This window comes from Salvelinus namaycush, chromosome 37 (assembly GCF_016432855.1).
Source record: "Salvelinus namaycush isolate Seneca chromosome 37, SaNama_1.0, whole genome shotgun sequence".
Lineage (NCBI taxonomy): Eukaryota > Metazoa > Chordata > Actinopteri > Salmoniformes > Salmonidae > Salvelinus > Salvelinus namaycush.
The window spans coordinates 23315565-23341420 of NC_052343.1; the positions used below are offsets into that span (position 1 = coordinate 23315565).

General features: G+C 43.9%; 1 protein-coding gene across 4 annotated transcripts in view; it reads right to left on the bottom strand.

The window, feature by feature from the left end:
• LOC120031438 (intercellular adhesion molecule 1-like) overlaps positions 1-24455 on the bottom strand; it is a 35755-nt gene extending 11300 nt beyond the window's left edge. Inside the window, exons 1-4 of one of the 4 annotated variants that reach the window (XM_038977191.1) lie at positions 24312-24455; positions 12418-12488; positions 10559-10604; positions 5122-5208 (exon numbers count right to left, since the gene is read on the bottom strand). In XM_038977191.1, the coding sequence (XP_038833119.1) occupies positions 5122-5208; positions 10559-10604; positions 12418-12429 (145 nt within the window). In that variant the 5' untranslated portion in view covers positions 12430-12488; positions 24312-24455. Of the gene's footprint in view, positions 1-5121; positions 5209-10558; positions 10605-12417; positions 12771-24311 lie in introns of those variants that run through there. The other 3 variants (XM_038977192.1, XM_038977190.1, XM_038977193.1) reach the window with 3 other exon arrangements.
• Positions 24456-25856: the final 1401 nt, after the last annotated feature.

Consider the following 25856-nt stretch of genomic DNA (forward strand, 5'->3'; position numbering starts at 1 on the left):
GGTGAGCTGTGTGGCATAATCAGTCTTATTTGCTCCCGCAGTGCTATGATTTGATTGGTAAAATATATTTATGTTCTGATTTCAGATTTGAAAAACAGAGAACTAGAAGATTTCATACGCTCTACGTTTTTGTCCAAGTTGTTGGAAAAGCAGGCAAAAATGCAGTTCTTCTGAAAAGTTGGGAGAAAGTTGGCAATGTTGTTACTAAAACAGCTATATCGTTTGACTGGTAGAATATATTCTATTCTGATTCCACATTTGAATAGCAGAGAAGTAGACTAAGATTTCCTACGCTCTACGTTTTTGTCTAACTTGGGAAAGTGGTCAAAATGGCAGTTCTTTCAAAAGGTTGAGAGGAAAAGTACTTGATGCTCTTACTAAAACAGCTGCATCGTTTGATTGGTAGAAGATATTTCTGTTCTGAAATCAGATTTGAATTGCAGAAAAGTAGACGAATATCAAATCAAATCCAATTTTATTGGTCACATACACATGGTTAGCACATGTTAATGTGAGTGTAGCGAAATGCTTGTGCTTCTAGTTCCGACCATGCAGTAATATCTAAAAAGTAATCTAACAATTTCACAACAAGGAATGAATAAGAATATGTACATATAGATATATGGATGAGCGATGGCCGAACGGCATAGGCAAGATGGAGTAGATGGTATAGAGTACAGTATATACATATGAGATGAGTAATGTAGGGTATGTAAACATTATATAAAGTGGCATTGTATAAAGTGACTAGTGATACATTTATTATTTCCAATTTTTTATTATTAAAGTGGCTAGAGATTTGAGTCAGTATGTTGGCAGCAGCCACTCAATGTTAGTGATGGCTGTTTAACAGACTGATTGTCTTGAGATAGAAGCTGTTTTTCAGTCTCTCGGTTCCAGCTTTGATGCACCTGAACTGGCCTCGCCTTCTGGATGATAGCAGGGTGAACAGGCAGTGGCTCGGGTGGTTGTTGTCCTTGATGAATTTTTTGGTCTTCCTGTGACATCGGGTGGTGTAGGTGTCCTGGAGGGCAAGTAGTTTGCCCCCGGTGATGCGTTGTGCAGACCTCACTACCCTCTGGAGAGCCTTACAGTTGTGGGCGGAGCAGTTGCCGTACCACGCGGTGATACAGCCCGACAGGATGCTCTCGATTGTGCATCTGTAAAAGTTTGAGTGTTTTTGGTGACAAGCCAAATTTCTTCAGCCTCCGGAGGTTGAAGAGGCGCTGTTGTGACTTCTTCAACACGCTGTCTGTGTGGGTGGACCATTTCAGTTTGTCCGTGATGTGTACGCCGAGGAACTTCAAACTTTCCACCTTCTCCACTACTGTCCCGTCGATGTGGATAGGGGGTGCTCCCTCTGCTGTTTCCTGAAGTCCATGATCATCTCTTTTGTTTTGTTGACGTTGAGTGTGAGGTTATTTTCGTGACACCTCACTCCAAGGGCCCTCACCTCCTCCCTGTAGGCCGTCTCGTTCGTTGTTGTTGGTAATCAAGCCTACCACTGTAGTGTCGTCTGCAAACTTGATTATTGAGTTGGATGCGTGCATGGCCACGCAGTCATTGGTGAACAGGGAGTACAGGAGAGGGCTGAGAACATGGCCCGCTACCAAAACCTGCGGGCTCTCCTTCACCGCAGCCAACATGAGTAAAACAGCTTTTGGGGCCCCAGTGTTGAGGATCAGCGGGGTGGAGATGTTGTTTCCGACCCTCACCACCTGGGGACATCCCGTCAGAAAGTCCAGGACCCAGTTGCACAGGGTGGAGTCGAGACCCAGGGTCTCGAGCTTAATGACGAGTTTGGAGGGTACTATGGTGTTAAATGCTGAGCTGTAGTTGATGAACAGCATTCTTACATAGGTATTCCTCTTGTCCAGATGGGTTAGGGCAGTGTGCAGTGTGATTGCGATTGTGTCGTCTGTGGACCTATTGGGACGGTAAGCAAATTGGAGTGGGTCTAGGGTGTCAGGTAGGGTGGAGGTGATATGATCCTTGACTAGTCTCTCAAAGCACTTCATGATGACGGAAGTGAGTGCTACGGGGTGATAGTCGTTTAGCTCAGTTACCTTAGCTTTCTTGGGAACAGGAACAATGGTGGCCCTCTTGAAGCATGTGGGAACAGCAGACTGGGATAGGGATTGATTGAATATGTCCATAAACACACCAGCCAGCTGGTCTGCGCATGCTCTGAGGACACAGCTAGGGATGCCGTCTGGGCCGGCAGCCTTGCGAGGGTTAACACGTTTAAATGTTTTACTCACGTTGGCTGCGGTGAAGGAGAGCCCGCAGGTTTTGGTAGCGGGCCATGTCGGTGGCACTGTATTGTCCTCAAAGCGAGCAAAGAATTTGTTTAGTTTCTCTGGGAACAAGACATCGGGGTCCGCGACGGGGCTGGTTTTTGTTTTGTAGTCCGTGATTGACTGTAGTCTCTGCCACATACCCCTCGTGTCTGAGCCGTTGAATTGCGACTCTACTTTGTCTCTATACTGACGCTTAGCTTGTTTGATTGCTGTGCGGAGGGAAAAGCTACACTGTTGGTATTTGGTCATGTTTCCGGTAGCCTTGCCCTGATTAAAAGCAGTGGTTCGCGCTTTCAGTTTTGCGCGAATGCTGCCATCAAGCCACGGTTTCTGGTTGGGGAAGGTTTTAATATTCGCAGTGGGTACAACATCCCCGATGCGCTTGCTAATAAACTCGCTCACCGAATCAACGTATACATTAATGTTGTTGTTCAATGCAATGCGGAACATATCCCAGTCCACATGATCGAAGCAATCTTGAAGCGTGGAATCAGATTGGTCAGACCAGCGTTGGACAGACCTGAGCACGGGGGTTTCCTGTTTCAGTTTCTGTCTATAGGCTGGGAGCAACAAAATGGAGTTGTGGTTAGATTTGCCAAAAGGAGGGCGAGGGAGGGCTTTGTATGCAACAATGATTCAGGATTTTGCCTGCCCGGGTCGCGCATTCGATATGCTGATAAAATTTAGGGAGCCTTGTTTTCAGATTAGCCATGTTAAAATCCCCAGCTACAATAAATACAGCCTCAGGATATGTGGTTTCCAGTTTACATAGAGTCCAAGTTATTTCAGGGCCGTCGAGGTGTCTGCTTGGGGGGGGATATACACGACTGTGATTATAATCGAAGAGAATTCTCTTGGTAGATAATGTGGTTGGCATTTGATTGTAAGGAATTCTAGGTCAGGTGACCAAAAGGACTTGAGTTCCTGTATGTTATTATGATCACACCACGACTCGTTAATCATAAGGCAAAAATCCCCGCCCTTCTTCCTACCAGAGAGATGTTTGTTTCTGTCGGCGCGATGCGTGAAGAAACCAGGTGGCTGTACCAACTCTGATAACGTAATGAGCCATGTTTCCGTGAAACAGAGAATGTTACAATCTCTGATGTCTCTCTGGAAGGCAACCCTTGCTCGGATTTCGTCTACCTTGTTGTCAAGAGACTGGACATTGGCAAGTAGTATACTCGGGAGTGGTGGTTGATATGCCTGTCTACGGAGCCTGGCCAGAAGACCGCGCCGTCTGCCCCTTCTGCGGCACCGTTGTTTTGGGTCGCCTGCTGGGATCCAATCCATTGTCCTGGGTGGTGGATCAAACAGAGGATCCGCTTCGGGAAAGTCGTATTCCTGGTCATAATGTTGGTAAGTTGACGTTGCTCTAATATCCAATAGTTCCTCCCGGCTGTATGTAATAAGACTTAAGATTTCCTGGGGTAACAGTGTAAGAAATAATACATAAAAAAAACAAAATAATGCATAGTTTCCTAAGAACGCGAAGCGAGGCGGCCATCTCTGTCGGCACCGGAAGTCAATATGTCATACCATCTATGTTTGTGTCATATTTGCTGGGAAAGTGGTCAAAATGTCAGTTGTTTGTAAAAGTTGAGAGGAAAAGTAAGTTGATTTAATAACTAAAATAGCTATATCGTTTGATTGGTAGAAGATATTTTAAGATTTCTTACCCTCTAGGTTTTTGTCTAGCTTGTTGGGAAAGTGGTCAAAGTAGCTGATTTGGTTCAAAAGTGTGTCAAAAATCACATTGTTTACAGTGAATAGAATGTTGAAAGTCACAGCTTCAGAAGAGTTATTATAGTGTTAAATTGACTACAAAGTGTAAATAGGATCATTTTGGTCATAAAGTTAGTCTCGTCTACGACAGAGTTTGGAACCGCCATGCGTCACAACGGGTAAATGAAAGGTGGGTTTTGAGTTGATGATGTCCATTTTGCCCACTAACATAGGCTGAGCAGCTGTGGTGATTGCTCTCTATTCAATGTAATAGACAGTGAGACAGATCTGCCCAGCAGCTCTGACTTTGTTTACATAAGACATGTCGCACATTTTTTTACTTGAGAAATACTGCACCAAACACCTTAGTTAGATGTAAAACTGCGCAACTGAAACATCCTCGGCAAAAACTTTGTTATCTCAAATTCATTCAATAGGCTTCCGCGTCTATAGTGTCTCATGGCGGACCAAAATCATTAACCAAATGCGGAATCAGTGAGGAACACACTGCCAAGACTGAAATATTGTTTTTCAAATGAGCAACAGAAAAACACACGTGCCAATCGACATGTTCAATGGCTCTTTAACAATGGGAGCTTTAGAATGTAGAAGAAATCCCATTAAAGTGGGTGAGGTTTATTAGAAGCTTAATAGGTTCAAAAGTATAAATGGTTTCAATCACACTGGTCCTGACCGGCCTGCATGTTTAAAAGGTTGAATGGCGTTTCTAGCTTAAACGGTGTAAGAGGAGTAGTGTTCCAAATAATAAGTACGATTTCTTCTGTCGCAAGTTCCAATAATGAAATAGTCCAAAATAAGTTATACATTATTTAAAGTGTGACTTCTTTCGCAAGTCACAGTAATTCCTCAAATTGATTACAGCTACTGAACCAAAGCCAGTTAGGAGGGGGACAAAGTAATTACACACATTGGTGATCTAGCTGCCATGGTATACAGACATTGATTTCCATTCATCCTGCTGGTGAAAAAGATTTAAAAGAAGGTCCTATTAAGAGTGAAGTTCTTGAGTTAAGCTACAGAGAAATATGAAATTGCCCCATGTGACAACACCTAGAAATGACAAAGGGGACTGTACCAGTTCTGGCTGGAGAGGGAGCGGCAGTAACATTCGTCACCAGAGTCATTTTGGGGTGTGTGGTGGTAGGGCTCTGAGCAAGGGACCCTGTTGACAGAAAACAAATGACTTTTCAAGCATTACACAAACAAAGCAGTTGGGTAAAACCTAAACAACACATTACAAGACAGTCGGAAGCACAAAACATATCTACTGCTGCAATTATTCTCCACAACAATTGAGTAATGTATTCCTAGCAGCAGCCAGGGTTGAGAATGTGTCCACACACAGCCAGTGGGAGGGACAAAGGGAGGGAGTTACTCAGCTAACAACAAACGTTCCCACAACTTTAGAGAACATTCCCTTAATGTCAAATAGAACTTACACAGAACGGGGTTACCATGTTCTCAGAATTTAAAATATCAATGTTCTAGACTCGTTTCATGGTAACGTTGCAAGAACATTCATGTGTCCAGTTTTCTGTGTTATGAGAATTTTCCATCAACGTCCCACCAAACATACACAGAACATGGTTGCATGTTCTCAGAACATAATATATTAATGTTCTAGACACGTTTCAAATAAACGTTGCTGGAACATTTCTGTGTATCAGTTGTCAGGATGTCGCCTGATGGTCCCTAAGAAGTGTTCTCCCCCCCAAAAAGTGTAATTACACATCACGCCTTGTTACTGTTGCCGAGCCAATCAAGGCCCTGAAGGGTGAACCACTTATAGCTCTTTGTCTGTTGTGAACATTAGGGATATTCACATACACAGTGCTTTTAACATAGTGTTTTTAACGTACACATGTTGCACACTTTAAAATAGATGATTACAATGTGAATGTGCATTTACACAATAATTATTCAACATGTCTTCACCTGGGATTTGAATTCACAACCTCTTGGTTCACGGTACTGTGATCTCAGTGATTTGATTGACTTATTTCAGTATTTTAAGAGCTTTCTTTATAGTTGTCTAATGTTGTTGGGGCATGTTAAGCTGTTTTAATGATACTCCTGAATTACTATGATCAATGAAATCATTTTTTCTTGAGTGTACTTTTAACATAGCTGAGATTTACTACAAAGTGCACTCAACCTATTGCTTACACCTATCGAGTTGTTTTATCTACATAAGTGCCAAAGGAGGAGGGGTTAGGGTTTCTTCTGGACAGGGCCTAACTATACTGGACTAATAAACACATGTCCTAGAGCAGGGACGGGCAACGTGTATGCCCGCGGATGAATTTAAAAGTAAATGATAGGAACTCAGTTGGGCTCTCAACTTACTATTGAGAGTTAAAATAGTAGAATACACAAGGTGCAATTTCAATTTTTATTTATTTATTGGTAAGTCTACCGGCCAGCTATCTAAACTTGTAGTAATTATTGTTGAATTACTGACCGGGGGGGCCTCGTTGATTTTGTTAGTCCACTCTCACACAAATTCACTACATGAAAAGTATGTGGACACCTGCTCGTCGAATATCTTATTCCAAAATCATGGGCATTAATATGAAGTTGGTACCCCCTTTGCTGCTATAACAGCCTTCACTCTTCTGGGAAGGCTTTCCACTAGATGTTGGAATATTGCTGAGGGGACTTGCTTCCATTCAGCCAGAGCATTAGCATTAGTAAAATTCATCCCAAAGGTGTTCGATGAAGTTGAGGTCAGGGCTTTGTGCGGGCCAGTCAAGTTCTTCCACACCGATCTCGACAAACCATTTCTGTATGGACCTTGCTTTATGCACGAGGGCATTTTCATGCTTAAACAGGAAAGGGCATTCCCCAAACTGTTGCCACAAAGTTGCAAGCACAGAATCATCTAGAATGTCAATGTATGCTGTTGCGTTAGGATTTCCCTTCAGTGGAACTAAGGGGCCTAGCCCGAACCATGAAAGATAGACCATTATTTCTCCTCCACCAAACTTTACAGTTGGCACTATAAATTGGGGCAGGTTGTGTTTTCCTGGCATCCCCCAAACCCAGATTCGTCTGTCGGACAGTCAGATGATAAAGCGTAATTCATCACTCTAAAGAAAGTGTTTCCACTTATCCAGATGGCGGCGAGCTTTACACCACTCCAGCCGAGCTTGGCGTTGCACATGGTGATCTTAGGTTTGTGTGCGGCTGCTTAAAGGAACATTAAGGGTAACATTACGTTCTCTCTCCCTAGAATTGATAGCTGGGTAGATAGAGCGCTGTGAATGTATTCAAAGTCTGTGATAATAATAGTCTTGTGAGCGGGCAGTGCAGCGTTGTTATGAAGGGGCTGCTCTGGCCAACACAGAGGTAGATTGTCCTGGCCCTGAGAGACGTGAGAAGCAGGCCTTTGTACACACTCCACTCCCCATCAATACCTTCCAATTAACCACTCCATGATGAATCGCTACAAGCCCACTATGGGCCCACTGGGTTCCCACAAGCAAATGTGATTAGAACTGAATCAATTTCCTAACAGGGAAATCAGTTCTGTTGCTGAATCCCTGTGAGGTCATTTTAGATATTTACAGTGTGGTTCAGAGGAGGAGAGATGTCACTGAAAAAACAGATACATTCTTAGGAGTGACTCAGGACTGTTAGGACCCTAGGGGTCTGTGGAGGTACAGCAGGTGAGCTGCAAAAATGTGTATATTTTTATGAATGTCTCTAGCAACAACAGACTAAACAAATGTTGTGCTACATACCTACAGTAGAAATGAGGGGAATATCTTATTTTTAAACGATGTCTGTTTTTCTCAACTCCTAATATTGAGCTAATTACACTCATTGGAGTATCTGACATAGGCTTTGAAAAAGCTCCCAAGACTACCAGTCGCGGCAAATGATGCTAGCTGCTGGCAAGCTTTTTTGACTTGGTCATACATTTTTTCCAACACATTGCTAACCTTTAACCAGCTTAACAGCTGCTATTAACCAACATGTATGTGGAGTGGGACTGGCACATCTATTGTATAATTATCAAATAAAGTCAAAATCAAATCAAATTGTATTAGTCACATGCGCCGAATACAACAGGTGTAGACCTTACAGTGAAAGGCTTACATACAAGCCCCTAACCAACAATTCAGTTTAAAAAATCTGAATAAGAATAAGAAATAAAAGTAACAAGTAATTAAAGAGCAGCAGTAAAATAACAATAGTGAGACTATATACAGGGGGTATCAGTACAGAGTCAATTTGCGGGGGCACCGGTTAGTCGAGGTTATCACAATTATCTTAATACATTCATTTTAGGAGAATGAATACATAGAGAGGGTGAAGTTAGTAATAATTTTACGAGCAGAACGACACAGTTGGGAGGAGAAGCTTCGTTTCCAAAAGTTCAAGGTGGTCAAAATCATTAGTTTTTGAGACAGGGGTGTTACCAAAGCTGTGTTGTATTCATTAGGTATGTCATAGCTCATTTTTTAAAATCCATTATGATGCAATAAAAGCTCAAAACATTTTTCAACAAAAATGACAACTGTGGCCATTTGCATTACATTTAATTGTTACACAAAATTCTATAATCGTCACAGCCCTAGTTGGGAGATACCTTTCTAACTAATAGGCTATGTTAGAGTTTACACTTTTTCCAGTTATAATGTGTGTAGGTCAAAATAATGAAAACCTATCTACCAAATCTATTCATTTTGAAATGTTGGTTACTTGTCCTTGTCATTAACATTCATGTTCTGCTAACATATGATGGGGTCACCGGTTTGCCTGGGCGGGGGTCCGAGGGCAAGGAAAGGTTGAAGACCCTGTTTTAGTTTGAGATGAGGAAGGGAGAGAGTGTGTATACAGTATGTTTATATGAGAACAGTGTGTTTGACCGTGGGTGCATGCATGTGTATACAGTGGGGAGAACAAGTATTTGATACACTGCCGATTTTGCAGGTTTTCCTACTTACAAAGCATGTAGAGGTCTGTAATTTTGATCATAGGTACACTTCAACTGTGAGAGACGGAATCTAAAACATAAATCCAGAAAATCACATTGTATGATTTTTAAGTAATTAATTTGCATTTTATTGCATGACATAAGTATTTGATACATCAGAAAAGCAGAACTTAATATTTGGTACAGGAACCTTTGTTTGCAATTACAGAGATCATACGTTTCCTGTAGTTCTTGACCAGGTTTGCACACACTGCAGCAGGGATTTTGGCCCACTCCTCCATACAGACATTCTCCAGATCCTTCAGGTTTCGGGGCTGTCGCTGGGCAATATGGACTTTCAGCTCCCTCCAAAGATGTTCTATTGGGTTCAGGTCTGGAGACTGGCTAGGCCACTCCAGGACCTTGAGATGCTTCTTACGGAGCCACTCCTTAGTTGCCCTGGCTGTGTGTTTCGGGTCGTTGTCATGCTGGAAGACACAGCACGACCCATCTTCAATGCTCTTACTGAGGGAAGGAGGTTGTTGGCCAAGATCTTGCGATACATGGCCCCATCCATCCTCCCCTCAATACGGTGCAGTCGTCCTGTCCCCTTTGCAGAAAAACAGCCCCAAAGAATGATGTTTCCACCTCCATGCTTCACGGTTGGGATGGTGTTCTTGGGGTTGTACTCATCCTTCTTCTTCCTCCAAACACGGCGAGTGGAGTTTAGACCAAAAAGCTCTATTTTTGTCTCATCAGACCACATGACCTTCGCCCATTCCTCCTCTGGATCATCCAGATGGTCATTGGCAAACTTCAGACGGGCCTGGACATGCGCTGGCTTGAGCAAGGGGACCTTGCGTGCGCTGCAGGATTTTAATCCATGACGGCGTAGTGTGTTACTAATGGTTTTCTTTCTTTGACCAGGTCCTGCCGTGTAGTTCTGGGCTGATCCCTCACCTTCCTCATGATCATTGATGCCCCACGAGGTGAGATCTTGCATGGAGCCCCAGACTGAGGGTGATTGACCGTTATCTTGAACTTCTTCAATTTTCTAATAATTGCGCCAACAGTTGTTGCCTTCTCACCAAGCTGCTTGCCTATTGTCCTGTAGCCCATCCCAGCCTTGTGCAGGTCTACAATTTTATCCCTGATGTCCTTACACAGCTCTCTGGTCTTGGCCATTGTGGAGAGGTTGGAGTCTGTTTGATTGAGTGTGTGGACAGGTGTCTTTTATACAGGTAACGAGTTCAAACAGGTGCAGTTAATACAGGTAATGAGTGAAGAACAGGAGGGCTTCTTAAAGAAAAACTAACAGGTCTGTGAGAGCCGGAATTCTTACTGGTTGGTAGGTGATCAAATACTTATGTCATGCAATAAAATGCAAATTAATTACTTAAAAATCATACAATGTGATTTTCTGGATTTTTGTTTTAGATTCCGTCTCTCACAGTTGAAGTGTACCTATGATAAGAATTACAGACCTCTACATGCTTTGTAAGTAGGAAAACCTGCAAAATCGGCAGTGTATCAAATACTTGTTCTCCCCACTGTATGTGTGAGAAAGAAATCGTTATTTTTCATGGCTTACCTGGTAGTGTGAGAAACAGACATACTGCCATCCAGCTCAGCTGAATCTGAAAGATGTGAGAGAGATGTGAGTGAGAGATTGATTGTGGTACAGAGTCTCAGCAGGGTCTGTAATTAATACAGCATTAAGCTGACTACTACTACAGCTGGAAATCTGCAAGATAAGCAAAGGCCCTTAAGCAGCACAGGTGACACTGCAATGAATACAGATCACTTAGAGGCAGCCACACAGGCACATCTGTTATACCGACAATAGATTACAACAGACACATGACAACCACACATCTATCAACCTTCATTAACGCCCTGCTTGTTTGTGTGCTCCCGCTGCACGTAAACACACTCACACTCTGCCCATTATAGGGCTGAGTAACAGGTTTCAGAACCAGCTCCTAACGTTACAGTAGCTGTAATGGTTTTGTAATGATTCTCTAATGGTAGTCTACACAACGAGACATACACTACGAGCTACTGTGTGGAACAAGGGATGCGTTCATGTAGGCCCATGACTAATATCAGTATAAAGAGGAAGTAGCCGTGTTACAGGTTTTATGTCAGTTACTGAGGCTACATGTCTTTTGAAACACAGGAAATTGTACTCATAGCGGTTGTTTCTACCACTTCCCTCCCCCACACCTAAGTGCAGTCAAGCACATTTTTCATGCAATGAAGATGGCTGACAATCTCAAACGAAATGTATAATACGATATACAAACTAGATGAGTGCACTCTCATTTTCTAATCCATGGAATTATACTGATGCCCTGTTTCCATTTTTCCAACTGAATGCCATGATCTCTGTATACTTACACATATCATCACCTAGCACACAGCACATGGCCCTGATTTAGCTGAATTGGAAGGTTGAGGTCATGTGTTGAGATGAGATAGAGTCCATGGCTATAACGGGAATCCTCCCACATGCTCCTTAGTACATTGTTGCTACCGCCGCTCCCTCAGCCATCACACTGTAAATCATATCTCGGAACTCCTTAGTGTCGCCAATTAAAAATCTAGTTGCGGAATGAGGATCTGTCATAACAGCAACACTTACAGCAATCAGGTGCTACTCAGAGCTTTCTCTGAGACACACAACTACTGTACAGGGTTATAATAGCTTTTTCTAATCACTCTTCATCTGCACCATATGGTAATCGTACACAAAATAACAGGCAAACAAGTAAACACATTCATTCTGAGGAGAATTTCAATCACCCTGACAACCTTTTAGTTCTGAGAAAAAGCAGTGTGTATACAGAAAAATTACATCATCAGTAAACCAACCAGGAACCCAAGGATTATTTGTTCTAGAGGGATGGAGAGCAGAGAGCGAGGTGGATGAAGGCAAGGAAGAAGGGAGGGATTGACAGCCAGAGGAGTGTTTTGGTGTTGTATTAGTACCTAGCTGAGATGCCTCCCCTGACTTATTCTGATGGCAGCATGTCCTCAGGGCAGGGGAAGCGGTGACAGGTAAATGTCAGTGGGCATCATGAGGCTTGACAGCTCAGATTAGCGGGTCACGCCAGTCCTAATTTCACTCTGAAGCCTCTGAAGCATATGTCAAGGCAAGGGCCTGTTCGCCTGGGGCTGTCCCAGCCTCCCCACCAGACTCTCTCTCACCCCTCTAACCCCGTCTGGCCGCCGCTATCTCTCTCTCTCACTCACTCACCCATTGTCTGTTTATCTTTCTGTGTATCTAGGCTGTTTGACTGTCCGTCTGTCAATCTCGAACATCCGCCACACGTTCTCTCTCTCTGTCTCTCACTTCACATATCATACTCTCTCCCTTTCTCATGAGTACCAATGTCCCTCTCTTCCTCCTCTCCTCTTTGAGTCCCAAATAAAAGTCATTCAGCTCACCTTGGTGTCCATCCTGAGTTGTCGCGTAGTTCCAGAGCTCGTTCCAGGGCAGCATCCACGGTCCCTTTCCTCTGTGTGTCAGTCAGGAACCATTAAGAACCATTAGTCGACCACACCCTTCTGCTCATGACTTCCTCGTTCCATTCCTTGCTTACTGCACTTTTTTTTTTCTCTCACCCACTCTTTCTCTTTGCTGGCTCTCACACGTGGGCCTCCCCACTTTCTTTTTGTTCTCTGTCTTCCAGACTAGTCTCTCTCACTGTCAGTCTGCCTCAATCGTCTCTGTGTTAGTGGTTCTTGTCTGTCTGTTTTATACCCTGACGGCTGGTGTTTGTTTGTCTGTCTCTCTTTTCTCATTGTGTTTGTGTTTGCTTGTCTTTGTCTGCTTGTCTCTCTTTTTGGCTGCCTCTCTCCATGTCTGTGTTTCTGCGTGTCTCTTTTTTAATGTCTCTCTCCTTGTCTGCATGTCTCGTTTTGAATGTCTCTCTCCATGTCTGTGTCTGCATGTCTCTTTTTGAATGTCTCTCTCCATGTCTGTGTCTGCATGTCTCTTTTTGAATGTCTCTCTCCATGTCTGTGTGTCTGCATGTCTCTCTCCATGTCTGTGTGTCTGCATGTCTCTCTCCATGTCTGTGTGTCTGCATGTCTCTCTCCATGTCTGTGTCTGTATGTCTCTCTTTTTGAATGTCTCTTTCCATGTCTGTGTGTCTGTATGTCTCTCTTTTTGAATGTCTCTCTCCATGTCTGTGTGTCTACATGTCTCTCTTTTTGAATGCCTCTCTCCATGTCTGTGTGTCTGTATGTCTCTCTTTTTGAATGCCTCTCTCCATGTCTGTGTGTCTCTCTTTTTGAATGTCTCTCTCCATGTCTGTGTGTCTCTCTTTTTGAATGTCTCTCTCCATGTCTGTGTCTGTATGTCTCTCTTTTTGAATGCCTCTCTCCATGTCTGTGTGTCTACATGTCTCTCTTTTTGAATGCCTCTCTCCATGTCTGTGTGTCTGTATGTCTCTCTTTTTGAATGTCTCTCTCCATGTCTGTGTGTCTCTCTTTTTTAATGTTTCTCTCCATGTCTGTGTGTCTGCATGTCTCTTTTTGAATGTATCTCTCCATGTCTGTGTGTCTGCATGTCTCTTTTTGAATGTATCTCTCCATGTCTGTGTGTCTGCATGTCTCTTTTTGAATGTCTCTCTCCATGTCTGTGTCTGTATGTCTCTCTTTTTGAATGCCTCTCTCCATGTCTGTGTGTCTACATGTCTCTCTTTTTGAATGCCTCTCTCCATGTCTGTGTGTCTGTATGTCTCTCTTTTTGAATGTCTCTCTCCATGTCTGTGTGTCTCTCTTTTTTAATGTTTCTCTCCATGTCTGTGTGTCTGCATGTCTCTTTTTGAATGTATCTCTCCATGTCTGTGTGTCTGCATGTCTCTTTTTGAATGTATCTCCATGTCTGTATGTCTCTCTTTTTGACATCCTCTTGTACCCAAAAAGTTTAAATTAAAAAAATACTTAATTCTCACAGTACTCATACATTTAAGCATCATCAAAGATTAGTGGGAAGGGAACTGTCCTTCACAGATTCAATTAGTGCAGAACTTCCAGTAAGAAAGTGCATTGAAAAGCACAGTACTGTACTGAGAAACACAACAAGGAAAATAGCCCCACTGGGCACATACGTTGTCAACTAACGTGAATTCAAAGTGAAATCAACAAATAAATATCACAGTGTCATTGGATTTAGGTTAAAAGTTAGTTGAAAAAAATACAAAATACCCTTACGTTTATGATAATTTTTTTCAAATGCAATTAGTTTCCCATGTTGATTCAACATCATCACATTATTTTTGTGGGTTGAAATTATGCAGAAACAGCATTGGTTCCATCAGTTATAGCCCAGTGGGGCGATGCTCTTGGAGAGTTGTCAGCACAGCCTCTCCAGCCACTACAATATTACACAACAGTGAGACACCAGTCCAGGCCGGTCACAATGGACAATGGGGCCAATTCAGGCCCTCAAACAGAGGACACAGTCTTCGCTGCAGGAGTTGGGGTGGCTTTTGGATTGTCCCCATCCAGTCACGTTCTTTACTTCTCAACATGCTGTACATCCTCCTTCTCCTCCTCCTCACAAGACATGCCACTGGCCACACTGCACCAGACCACTGGATATAATACATTTTCTTAACCTTTTCTTCTCTTTTAGATTTCAGCAGGTAGTCTTCAAATAGGTGAATACAATCCAAATAAAATAAAATCAAATGGTATTGGTCACATACACATGGGTAGTATATGAGGTTGAAGAGGCGCTGTTGCGCCTTCTTCACTATACTGTCTATGTGGGTGGAGCATTTCAGTTTGTCCATGATGTGTACGCCGAGGAACTTAAAACGCTCCACCTTCTCCACTGCTGTCCCGTTGATGTGGATAGGGGGGTGCTCACTCTGCTGTTTCCTGAAGTCCACTGACCATGGCTGAGAATCACAGGCACATAGGCTACTGTATTCTACAGATGTCTTCAGCAAGCTTACAGTAATGCAGTGCTGTCAACATATTGTAAAATGGTGAACATATGGACATTGAAATAATACTTTACATTCAATAAAAGACGGTCAGTTAAGCATTGTTTTTCTATTACCTCTATGGCTATTAAATGGCAAAAGACATACCTCAATGCGTGTTACACATCTTTAAAAGCCCTGTGCTGTTATAGCCTACCCAACATGTAAATACATTTAGTCACCATGTACTCTAAATGCAATTCTATAATTACTGGTTGTATTGTATTCTGGTGTTCTTTATTAACCACGTGGTCCAGACAGGGAGGAACGTGTATGCCATGCCATTAAAGCCATTAGCCAACATCAATAGTTAAAGAGGTTCACCATACTCCTTTAGCTTTAGCATGTATTCAAATCAGCCTTCATCAAATATTAACCATTAATTCTGTTTTTATTTCAAAGCTGCCTTTCATAGGACAACTCTTCTATTTTTTTTTTGAGTTTCACCCAAATCTAAAACTAACTTTGCATTCTCTTTGCTCACATAACCCGCTGCAGGAAACTGCTCTAAAGATGTCTGTATGTACTCTCAGTTTTTTGTAGAGCAGGACTGGGGTCATTTCTATTTCAGCTCTACTTAGTTCAAGAAGTGAAAATGTGGTGCAGCATGTAGGGAAAGGTTTTACTAATTGTATGGTTTGTGTTACTGCATTGGTTCAGCAACCTTATTAGCCACCTGGGATTGACAAATGTGTATTCACTTTTATTCCGGTGTATTTTATTCTATTGTGTAGAAAAAGGGTATAGAAAAGAGGTGTATAAAGAGGAAAAACCATCTCGTATTATTAAGCTAATTAATTTCTCAATTTGTTTTCCATTCCTACTCGTACCGTTGGGACCTTCTTCTGCACATAATACATCAAACAGCCCATGACATGAGAGAAGAGAAATGGACGTTGACGTGCCTGTATTAGGCTGTCAAACCTTCAATTTAGCAGATTATAGTTCCTCTCCACTCCTCCATGATGCATCGGCAGCAGGATAGAATAGATTTTCATTTGAATACCTGCTTGTCACTTTGACTGGAACTTAAGACAATTTTTCAGTAATGAGACAAATGTGTCTTGACAGTCCATGATGGAAAATAACACACCTAATTGAGAGACAGCACCAGCCGTCTGGTGAATCATTGGGATGAATCTCTTTCATATCTGGGTAGCTGGGTAGAGACAACCGCAGATGCCTGGCAATGTGGGGGAAACTCATGTAGAATAGACTGTAGAAGAACAGACTTCATCATTATCAGTCACGTGCTTGATCTCAAATAGACCCTAACTGTAAATATTTCCACAACTGTGTTCACAACAGTTACGTTTTCAGGGCAATTTGGTGAGAATACTACTCTGTATTGGGAACAATAATAAATAATATCTGAGATCTCATGGGAGACTTCCTCCAGAAATAGAATAGGTCTTAAAGAAGGCGGAATGATCCTCATTAAAATAGAACCAGTGGCTTATTCTATTTTCCCCCTTGGAATGAGTAAATAAAGATTACGTTTTCGACTCTGTCTGTCTGTGTGTGTGCACTCTTGTGACTGTATGACAAATCAAGCTGAAGGGAGAACGAGGAAGTAAGGTGTTGATTGGTTGTGTCTGTGTGTATAATATTGTATGTTTTTGAGTGTGTAAGTATGTGAGTGTGTGTTCAATGTGAGTTTTATGCGATTATCAGAGGGCTATGAGGAAGTAGTGTTGTTCTTTGACGTCCTGGGACACACACATACGCACGCATGCACATACACCACCCCCCCACACACGCACGCATGCACATACACCCCCCCCCCCCCACACACACAGATATTATGGGAAGTAGGAGGAAGCACAACCTTGTGTGTGCATGTGTAGATGCTATTTTCTCAGGACAATGTTGCGTGATTCAGATTCCTAATCTGAACCCTCACCTGAACAACACCACCAAGTCTTTTTAACCAGGTACATTGTCAAAATGTTCATATCAGTTCGATCTGTACAGACCAGGGAGCAATATCCTGCAATAAACTTAAACTACCTTGAACTAACTACAGATCTGCACAATAAAACCAAGTAATAGGGCTATCTGAGGCAGGGGCGAAAATCTGATATCAACTTGAGGGGACAATTACATGAAATTTTCTCAAGAGCAATTCCTGAGGGGGACACCAAAAGTAGTGCTGTAACACAGCCTACGTTATAATATGTTAAATGTATATTGAGGAACCATAATCACTACTACTGGATAATTGATAGGTACAGTAGTTAACTGAAGGGTTGTCCCAACTTGTTCAAATGTTTAAATCATTATAATACTAATAATAATAGTTATAGCAGTGTTCCTTATCAGTCCAGTATGTATGCAGGCATTTGTATTTACAACCAGCAATACCAAAAAAGCCAGTAGGTGGTAATGGTACTGTACACTGTATGGGTGCAGTTTTCATGAATACAATGAACATGGTGCGATCTCATCTCAAAGAATCTCCATTGAGAACCATCACAAAGTTGGTCTCCGCACTGAACTGACCATTTTATTTAACTTTTTCTGATTCATTTAAATAGTTATTAAATATGTGCCACTGGTTTGGGTCTATTACTGTCACGTCCGTCGTAACGAGGAGACCAAGGCGCAGCGTAATTTGAATACATTCTTCTTTTAATAAACGAAGAACACTTAACCTGTTTGGGCTTCAGGGGCAGTATTGAGTAGCCAGATAAAAGGTGCCCATTTCAAACGGCCTCGTACTCAATTCTTGCTCGTACAATATGCATATTATTATTACTATTGGATAGAAAACACTCTCTAGTTTCTAAAACCGTTTGAATTATTTCTCTGAGTGAAACAGAACTCATTCTGCAGCAAACTTCCTGACAGGAAGTGGAAAGTCTGAAATTGAGGCTCTGTTCAACTTCCTGCCTATACATGGGCATGACACGTAAGAGTCTACGTACACTTCATACACCTTCCCCTGGTTGTCAAGAGGCGGTGAGAGAAGAAATTTCGTGTTTATCTTGGTCTGAGGTGGAATTAAAGCTCTTTGTATGACGTGACCGTCCATTTCCTGTTTCTGGAGCGCGCGAAAGGGGACATGGATTTGCCTTCTGTTTAGCTGTCGTTATGGACGACTAACATCTCCGGTTTAGATTTTATTTGATACATGTGACCATATCATCGTAAAGTATGTTTTTTCAATATAGTTTAATCAGATTATTGATTTTTTTTTTTTTTTTTTTTTTTTTTTTTTTTATTTAACCCCTTTTCTCCCCAATTTTCGTGGTATCCAATCGCTAGTAATTACTATCTTGTCTCATCGCTACAACTCCCGTACGGGCTCGGGAGAGACGAAGGTCGAAAGCCATGTGTCCTCCGAAGCACAACCCAACCAAGCCGCACTGCTTCTTTAACACAGCGCGCCTCCAACCCGGAAGCCAGCCGCACCAATGTGTCGGAGGAAACACCGTGCACCTGGCCCCCTTGGTTAGCGCGCACTGCGCCCGGCCCGCCACAGGAGTCGCTGGAGCGCGATGAGACAAGGATATCCCTACCGGCCAAACCCTCCCTAACCCGGACGACGCTAGCCCAATTGTGCGTCGCCCCACGGACCTCCCGGTCGCGGCCGGCTGCGACAGAGCCTGGGCGCGAACCCAGAGACTCTGGTGGCGCAGTTAGCACTGCGATGCAGTGCCCTAAACCACTGCGCCACCCGGGAGGCATTTTTTAGAAATATTTAACTTTCACACATTAACAAGTCCAATACAGCAAATGAAAGATACACATCTTGTGAATCCAGTCAACATGTCCGATTTTTTCAATGTTTTACAGCGAAAACAGCACGTATATTTATGTTAGCTCACCACCAAATACAAAGAAGGACAGACATTTTTCACAGCACAGGTAGCATGCACAAAGCCAACCTAACTAACCAAGAACCAACCAAACTAACCAAGAAACAACTTCATCAGATGACAGTCTTATAACATGTTACACAATAAATCTATGTTTTGTTCGAAAAATGTGCATATTTGAGGTATAAATCAGTTTTACATTGCAGCTACCATCACAGCTACCGTCAAAAATAGCACCGAAGCAGCCAGAGTAATTATAGAGACCAACGTGGAATACCTAAATACTCATCATAAAACATTTCTGAAAAATGCATTGTGTACAGAAATGAAAGACAAGCATCTTGTGAATCCAGCCAATATTTCAGATTTTTTAAGTGTTTTACAGCGAAAACACAATATAGCATTATATTAGCTTACTACAATAGCCTACACACAACCGCATTCATTCATCAAGGCACGTTAGCGATAGCAATAGGCACGTTAGCGTTAGCGAATAAACAGCCCCAGCCCAGTACCACCAGTGCCAACACCACGCACCAAGCCTCCTGTGCGTCTCCAGAGCCCTGTACGCACTGTTCCTTCTCCCCGCACTCGCCCTGAGGTGCGTGCCCTCAGCCCGGTACCACCAGTGCCGGTACCACTCACCAGGCCTATAGTGCGCTTTGAGAATTCAGTGTGCCCTGTTCCTGCTCCCCGCACTAGCCTTGAGGTGCGTGTCTCCAGTCCGGTACCACCAGTTCCGGCACCACGCACCAGGCCTACTGTGCGCCTCAGCAGGTCAGAGTCGGCCGTCTGCCCAACGCCGCCTGCACTGCTCGTCTGCCCAACGCCACCTGCACTGCTCGTCTGCTCAACGCCGCCTGCACTGCTTGCCTGCCCAGCGCCGTCTGAGCCATCCGTCTGCCCAGCGCCGTCTGAGCGGCCTGCCTGCCCAGCGCCATCTGAGCCATCCGTCTGCCCAGCGCCATCTGAGCCATCCGTCTGCCCAGCGCCATCTGAGCCATCCGTCTGCCCAGCGCCATCTGAGCCATCCGTCTGCCCAGCGCCATCTGAGCCGCCCGTCTGCCCAGCGCCATCTGAGCCGCCCGTCTGTCCCGAGCCGTCAGAGCCGCCCGTCTGTCCCGAGCCGTCAGAGCCGCCCGTCTGTCCCGAGCCGTCAGAGCCGCCCGTCTGTCCCGAGCCGTCAGAGCCGCCCGTCTGTCCCGAGCCGTCAGAGCCGCCCGTCTGTCCCGAGCCGTCAGAGCCGCCCGTCTGTCCCGACCCGTCAGAGCCGCCCGTCTGTCCCGAGCCGTCAGAGCCGTACGTCAGTCAGGAGCCGCTATAGCCGTCAGTCAGTCAGGAGCCGCTAGAGCCGTCCGTCAGTCAGGAGCCGCCAGCCAGTCAGGAGCCGCCAGCCAGTCAGGAGCCGCCAGAGCCGCCAGCCAGTCAGAAGCCGCCAGAGCCGCCAGCCAGTCAGGAGCCGCCAGAGCCGCCAGCCAGTCAGGAGCCGCCAGAGCCGCCAGCCAGTCAGGAGCCGCCAGAGCCGCCAGCCAGTCAGGAGCTGCCAGAGCCGCCAGCCAGTCAGGAGCTGCCAGAGCCGCCAGCCAGTCAGGAGCTGCCAGAGCCGCCAGCCAGTCAGGAGCTGCCAGAGCCGCCAGCCAGTCAGGAGCTGCCCTTCAGTCATGAGCTGCCTTCCAGTCATGAGCTGCCCTCCAGTCATGAGCTGCCCTCCAGTCATGAGCTGCCCTCCAGTCATGAGCTGCCCTCCAGTCATGAGCTGCCCTCCAGTCATGAGCTGCCCTCCAGTCATGAGCTGCCCCTCAGTCATGAGCTGCCCCTCAGTCCGGAGCTGCCCTTCAGTCCAGAGCTGCCTCTCTGTCCGGAGCTGCCCTTCAGTCCGGAGTTGCCCCTCTGTCCTGAGCTACCTCTCTGTCCTGAGCTACCTCTCTGTCCTGAGCTACCTCTCTGTCCTGAGCTGTCTCCTAAATCATGTGGGGGCCTTGGGGAGGACTCCTAGGCCAAGGTCGGGGGCGAGGGTCGCCATTCAAAGGACGCTAAGAAGGGGGACAAAGACAGTGGTGGAGTGGTGTCCTCGTCCACCGCCGGAGCCGCCACCACGGACAGATGCCCACCCAGACCCTCCCCTTGAGTTTTAGGGGTGCGTTCGGAGTCCGCACCTCAGGGGGGGGGGGGTACTGTCACGTCCTGACCATAGTTCTTATGTGTTTTGCTTGTTTAGTGTTGGTCAGGACGTGAGCTGGGTGGGAATTCTATGTTGTGTGTCTAGTTTGTCTGTTTCTGTGTCCAGCCTAATATGGTTCTCAATCAGAGACAGCTGTCAATCGTTGTCCCTGATTGAGAATCCTATATAGGTGGCTTGTTTTGTGTTGGGGATTGTGGGTGGTTGTTTCCTGTCTCTGTGTTTGTGTTCTGCACCAGATAGGTCTGTATCGGTTTGCCACTTTTGTTATTTTGTATTTGTTTAGTGTTCACAGTAGTTGTTGTTAATTAAACATGTTGAGCACTGGCTACGCTGCGTGTTGGTCCGATCCCTGTTTCACCCCCTCTTCTAGTGAAGAGAGGGAAGGCCGCCGTTACAGAACCACCCACCAATCTCGGACCAAGCAGCGTAGCAACGGGCAGCAGCGGCAGCAGCAGCAGCAGCGGGACCAGGAGAAATGGACTTGGGAGGACGTATTGGACGGAAAGGGTTGCTACACATGGGAGGAGATCCTGGCTGGTAATATTTTTTAGAAATATTTAACTTTCACACATTAACAAGTCCAATACAGCAAATGAAAGATACACATCTTGTGAATCCAGTCAACATGTCCGATTTTTTCAATGTTTTACAGCGAAAACAGCACGTATATTTATGTTAGCTCACCACCAAATACAAAGAAGGACAGACATTTTTCACAGCACAGGTAGCATGCACAAAGCCAACCTAACTAACCAAGAACCAACCAAACTAACCAAGAAACAACTTCATCAGATGACAGTCTTATAACATGTTACACAATAAATCTATGTTTTGTTCGAAAAATGTGCATATTTGAGGTATAAATCAGTTTTACATTGCAGCTACCATCACAGCTACCGTCAAAAATAGCACCGAAGCAGCCAGAGTAATTATAGAGACCAACGTGGAATACCTAAATACTCATCATAAAACATTTCTGAAAAATGCATTGTGTACAGAAATGAAAGACAAGCATCTTGTGAATCCAGCCAATATTTCAGATTTTTTAAGTGTTTTACAGCGAAAACACAATATAGCATTATATTAGCTTACTACAATAGCCTACACACAACCGCATTCATTCATCAAGGCACGTTAGCGATAGCAATAGGCACGTTAGCGTTAGCGAATAAACCAGCAAAAGATATCAATTTTCACTAACCTTCATAAACCTTCCTCAGATGACAGTCCTATAACATCAGGTTATACATACAGTTATGTTTAGTTCGAAAATGTGCATATTTAGAGCTGAAATCAGTGGTTATCCATTATGCTAACGTAGCTTCCTTTTCCCAGAATGTGCGGATATTTCTATTAGACTCTCACCTATTCTGACCAAATAGCAATTCATAAACATTACAAAAAAATACATGTTGTATAGGAAATGATAGATCCATTAGTTCTTAATGCAATCGCAGTGTTAGAATTCTAAAAATATCTTCATTACGACATAAGGCTTATGTTATAGCGAAAACTACTAGCATACAGTTCGACAGATATATGAAATAGCATCATAAAATGTTTCTTACTTTTGGTGATCTTCCATCAGAATGTTGGACAAGGGGTCCTTTGTCCAGAACAGTCGTTGTTTGGATTTAGAACATCGTTTTTCCCTCTTGAATTAGCAAGCACACTGGCAAAGTGGCGCGAAGCTCTCCTTTCTGAAAAAAGGCACACAACGCAACACGCCTAACGTCCCGAATAAATTTCAAAAATCTAATAAAACTATATTGAAAAAACATACTTTATGATGATATTGTGACATGTATCAAATAAAATCAAAGCCGGAGATAGTAGTCGCCTATAACGACGGCTTTTCAAAAGGCAATTCCAGGTCCATCTGCGCGCTCTCCAGAAAACAGAAAATGGATGACTCGTCGTGCCAAGAGGATATATTCCACCTCAGACCAAGATAAACACTTCATTTTTTCTCTCACATCCTCTTGACATCTAGGGGAAGGTGTATGACGTGCATGTATACTCATACGTGTCATGCCCATTTATAGGCAGGCCCTTGAACAGAGCATAATTTTCAGACTTTCCACTTCCTGGTCAGAAAGTGTGCTGCCAAATGAGTTCTGTTTTACTCACAGACAAAATTCAAACGGTTTTAGAAACTAGAGAGTGTTTTCTATCCAATAGTAATAATAATATGCATATTGTACGAGCAAGAATAGAGTACGAGGCCGTTTAAATTGGGCACGTTTTTCCCCCAAAGTGTAAATAGCGCCCTCTATCCTCATCAGGTTAAACATGTTGAGCACTGGCTACGCTGCGTGTTGGTATGATCCCTGTTTCACCCCCTCTTCTAGTGAAGAGAGGGAAGGCCGCCGTTACACTGACCTAACCAAATAATAAAGAAAACAAAGATAACTAAGGTCAGGGAGTGACAATTACAATATCTCTACAAGAACAAAACGCTCAGAATAAGTACAGTTCTAAAAGCGAGAGAACTACTTCAATGAATAACTCAAACAAATCAAACAAAATATCCTTCAGAAATACTTAGTTATTGTTCAGTCAGTCTCAACTCTTCAAACAGCTATGGACAAGTATGTCACACAAAGTATGCAATTTTAAATTAAATTAAATAAATAAATAATTAGTAAGTGTACTGTCATGTACTGAAAACTACAAAACAAAATAACAAATATCATTCTATACACCAGGGGTTCTCAAACAGGGGTCCGTGGAGCCCTAGGGGTCCCTGGTGTAATTGCAAAGGGTCCGTGAAATAAAAAGTGTAATGAAGGTATTCAGCAGCACAAGGATTGCAGTAACTTTACATATAATATAGAGGGGGTGGAGGTCCTTGAGGGCCGCTCAAAACCTTGCCTGCCTTACCTCAAAATATGCAGGGGTTCCATATGTGTAAACATACTGAATTATAATTGGATGCATTTTACCGCCATATCATACTGTGCTATGATTGGTTAAGACCACACAAATGGTTAGGTCATGGTCAGTTTGATCCTGGTTGGCGATACGGGAACATGCCAGTTATAGCTAGCTAATAAAGAGCTACGTTAAGAAATATCCTGTAATACTGCATTTTATTATTTTGTACAAAGTGTGGTGTCAGAGTAAAAGGTCTTAAAATATGGATTTTTCTGGAGTTCCTTCACCTCGAATGGACTGGGAGTCTACAAACTTACCCGATGCATGGCGTAAGTACAAACAGCATGTGGAGCTAATGTTCACGGGTCCTCTGAAGGACAAAGGAGAAGAGGGAAAGTGCAGCTACCTACTCCTCTGGATCGGTGAAAAAGGGAGAGATATTTACAACACATGGACACTTACCGAGGCTGAATCAAAGGTACTGAAAAGATACTACGATCGTTTTGAAGCATATGTTGTGCCGAAGACCAATACGATATTCGCTAGGTACAAATTCCATGAGAAAGTACAGGGAGCTAGCGAGTCTTTTGAACAGTTTGTGACAGAGCTGCGTGTGCTTGTGAAAGACTGTGATTATGCAAACAAGGATGAGATGGTCAGGGACCGTATTGTATTTGGAATACACTCACCGCGAGTGAGAGAGAAACTTTTGAATGTTGGGTCTGAGGTAACGCTGGACAAAGCTATTGACATAGCCAGATCTCACGAGCTAGGACAGGCTCAGATGAAAACCATTTCGCGCGGCAGCACGAGCGCATCACGTGAACACGCAGTGCACGCAGTCAGGCAGACATCAAAGCACACCTCCGGTGCACAGAGAGCGCGTTTTAGAACGGAGAGAGACATAACTCCAAAACAGAGCGACACAGACTCAAAACGCCCCAAAACATGTGGATATTGTGGATACAAAGTGCATGGCGAACAAGGAAATTGCCCAGCTAAAGGCAAACAGTGTACTAAATGTGGAAAATGTAATCACTTTGCAAAAGTGTGCAGAGCTTACCGTGGAAAAACAGTACACACAGTGAGTGAAGATGAAAGTCAATCATAGTCATATGCTGATGAACTATTTACTGATTCAGTGACACAGACAAGTCAGATATCAGAGACAGAGCAAGCCTTTGCTGACATTGAGATAGGAACACAAGGCACAAAGCTAAAGTTCAAACTAGACACTGGTGCACAAGTAAACATTATTCCTCTGAATAAGTACCGCAGCTTGACATCTGAGTGTGAGCTACAGCCCACCACGCGCAGACTGACTGGTTATGGTGGTGAACAGCTCTCAGTAAAAGGCACATGCACTTTCAAATGCAAATACAAGGAAAGTGACATGATGTTGGACTTTAATGTTGTTGACACTAGAGCACATTGCAGTGCTAGGTCTTAAACCATGTTTAGACATGGACCTCATCAAGCTAGTTTTATCAGTGACAGCACCAGTAGAGACAGACAATGTACTGGAGGAGTTTGCTGATGTTTTTACAGGAATAGGATTATTCCCAGGAGAATGTACCATTCACCTTGACCCAGACGCAATCCCTGTGGTCTACCCACCGAGAAAGATTCCCCTTGCTCTCCGTGCCCGTCTGAAGAAAGAGTTGGAGAGCATGGAGCAATCTGACATAGTCACCAAGGTTACAGAACCGACTGACTGGGTAAATACGTTAGTGGTGGTGGAGAAACCACGCACAGGCAAGCTCCGAGTATGTCTCGTCCCAAGAGACTTGAACAAGGCTATCAAACGCCCCCATTATCCTTTACCGATGCTAGATGGCATCACACACAAGCTAGCGGGAGCACACTACTTCAGTGTCATGGACGCTAGATCGACGAAGTGTACGAAGGCCTCGATGGAGTTGTGGCAATTGTGGACGACATCCTTGTCTATGGTCGAACCAAAGAGCAGCACGACCGAAACCTCCACGCAATGCTGCAAAGGTCCCG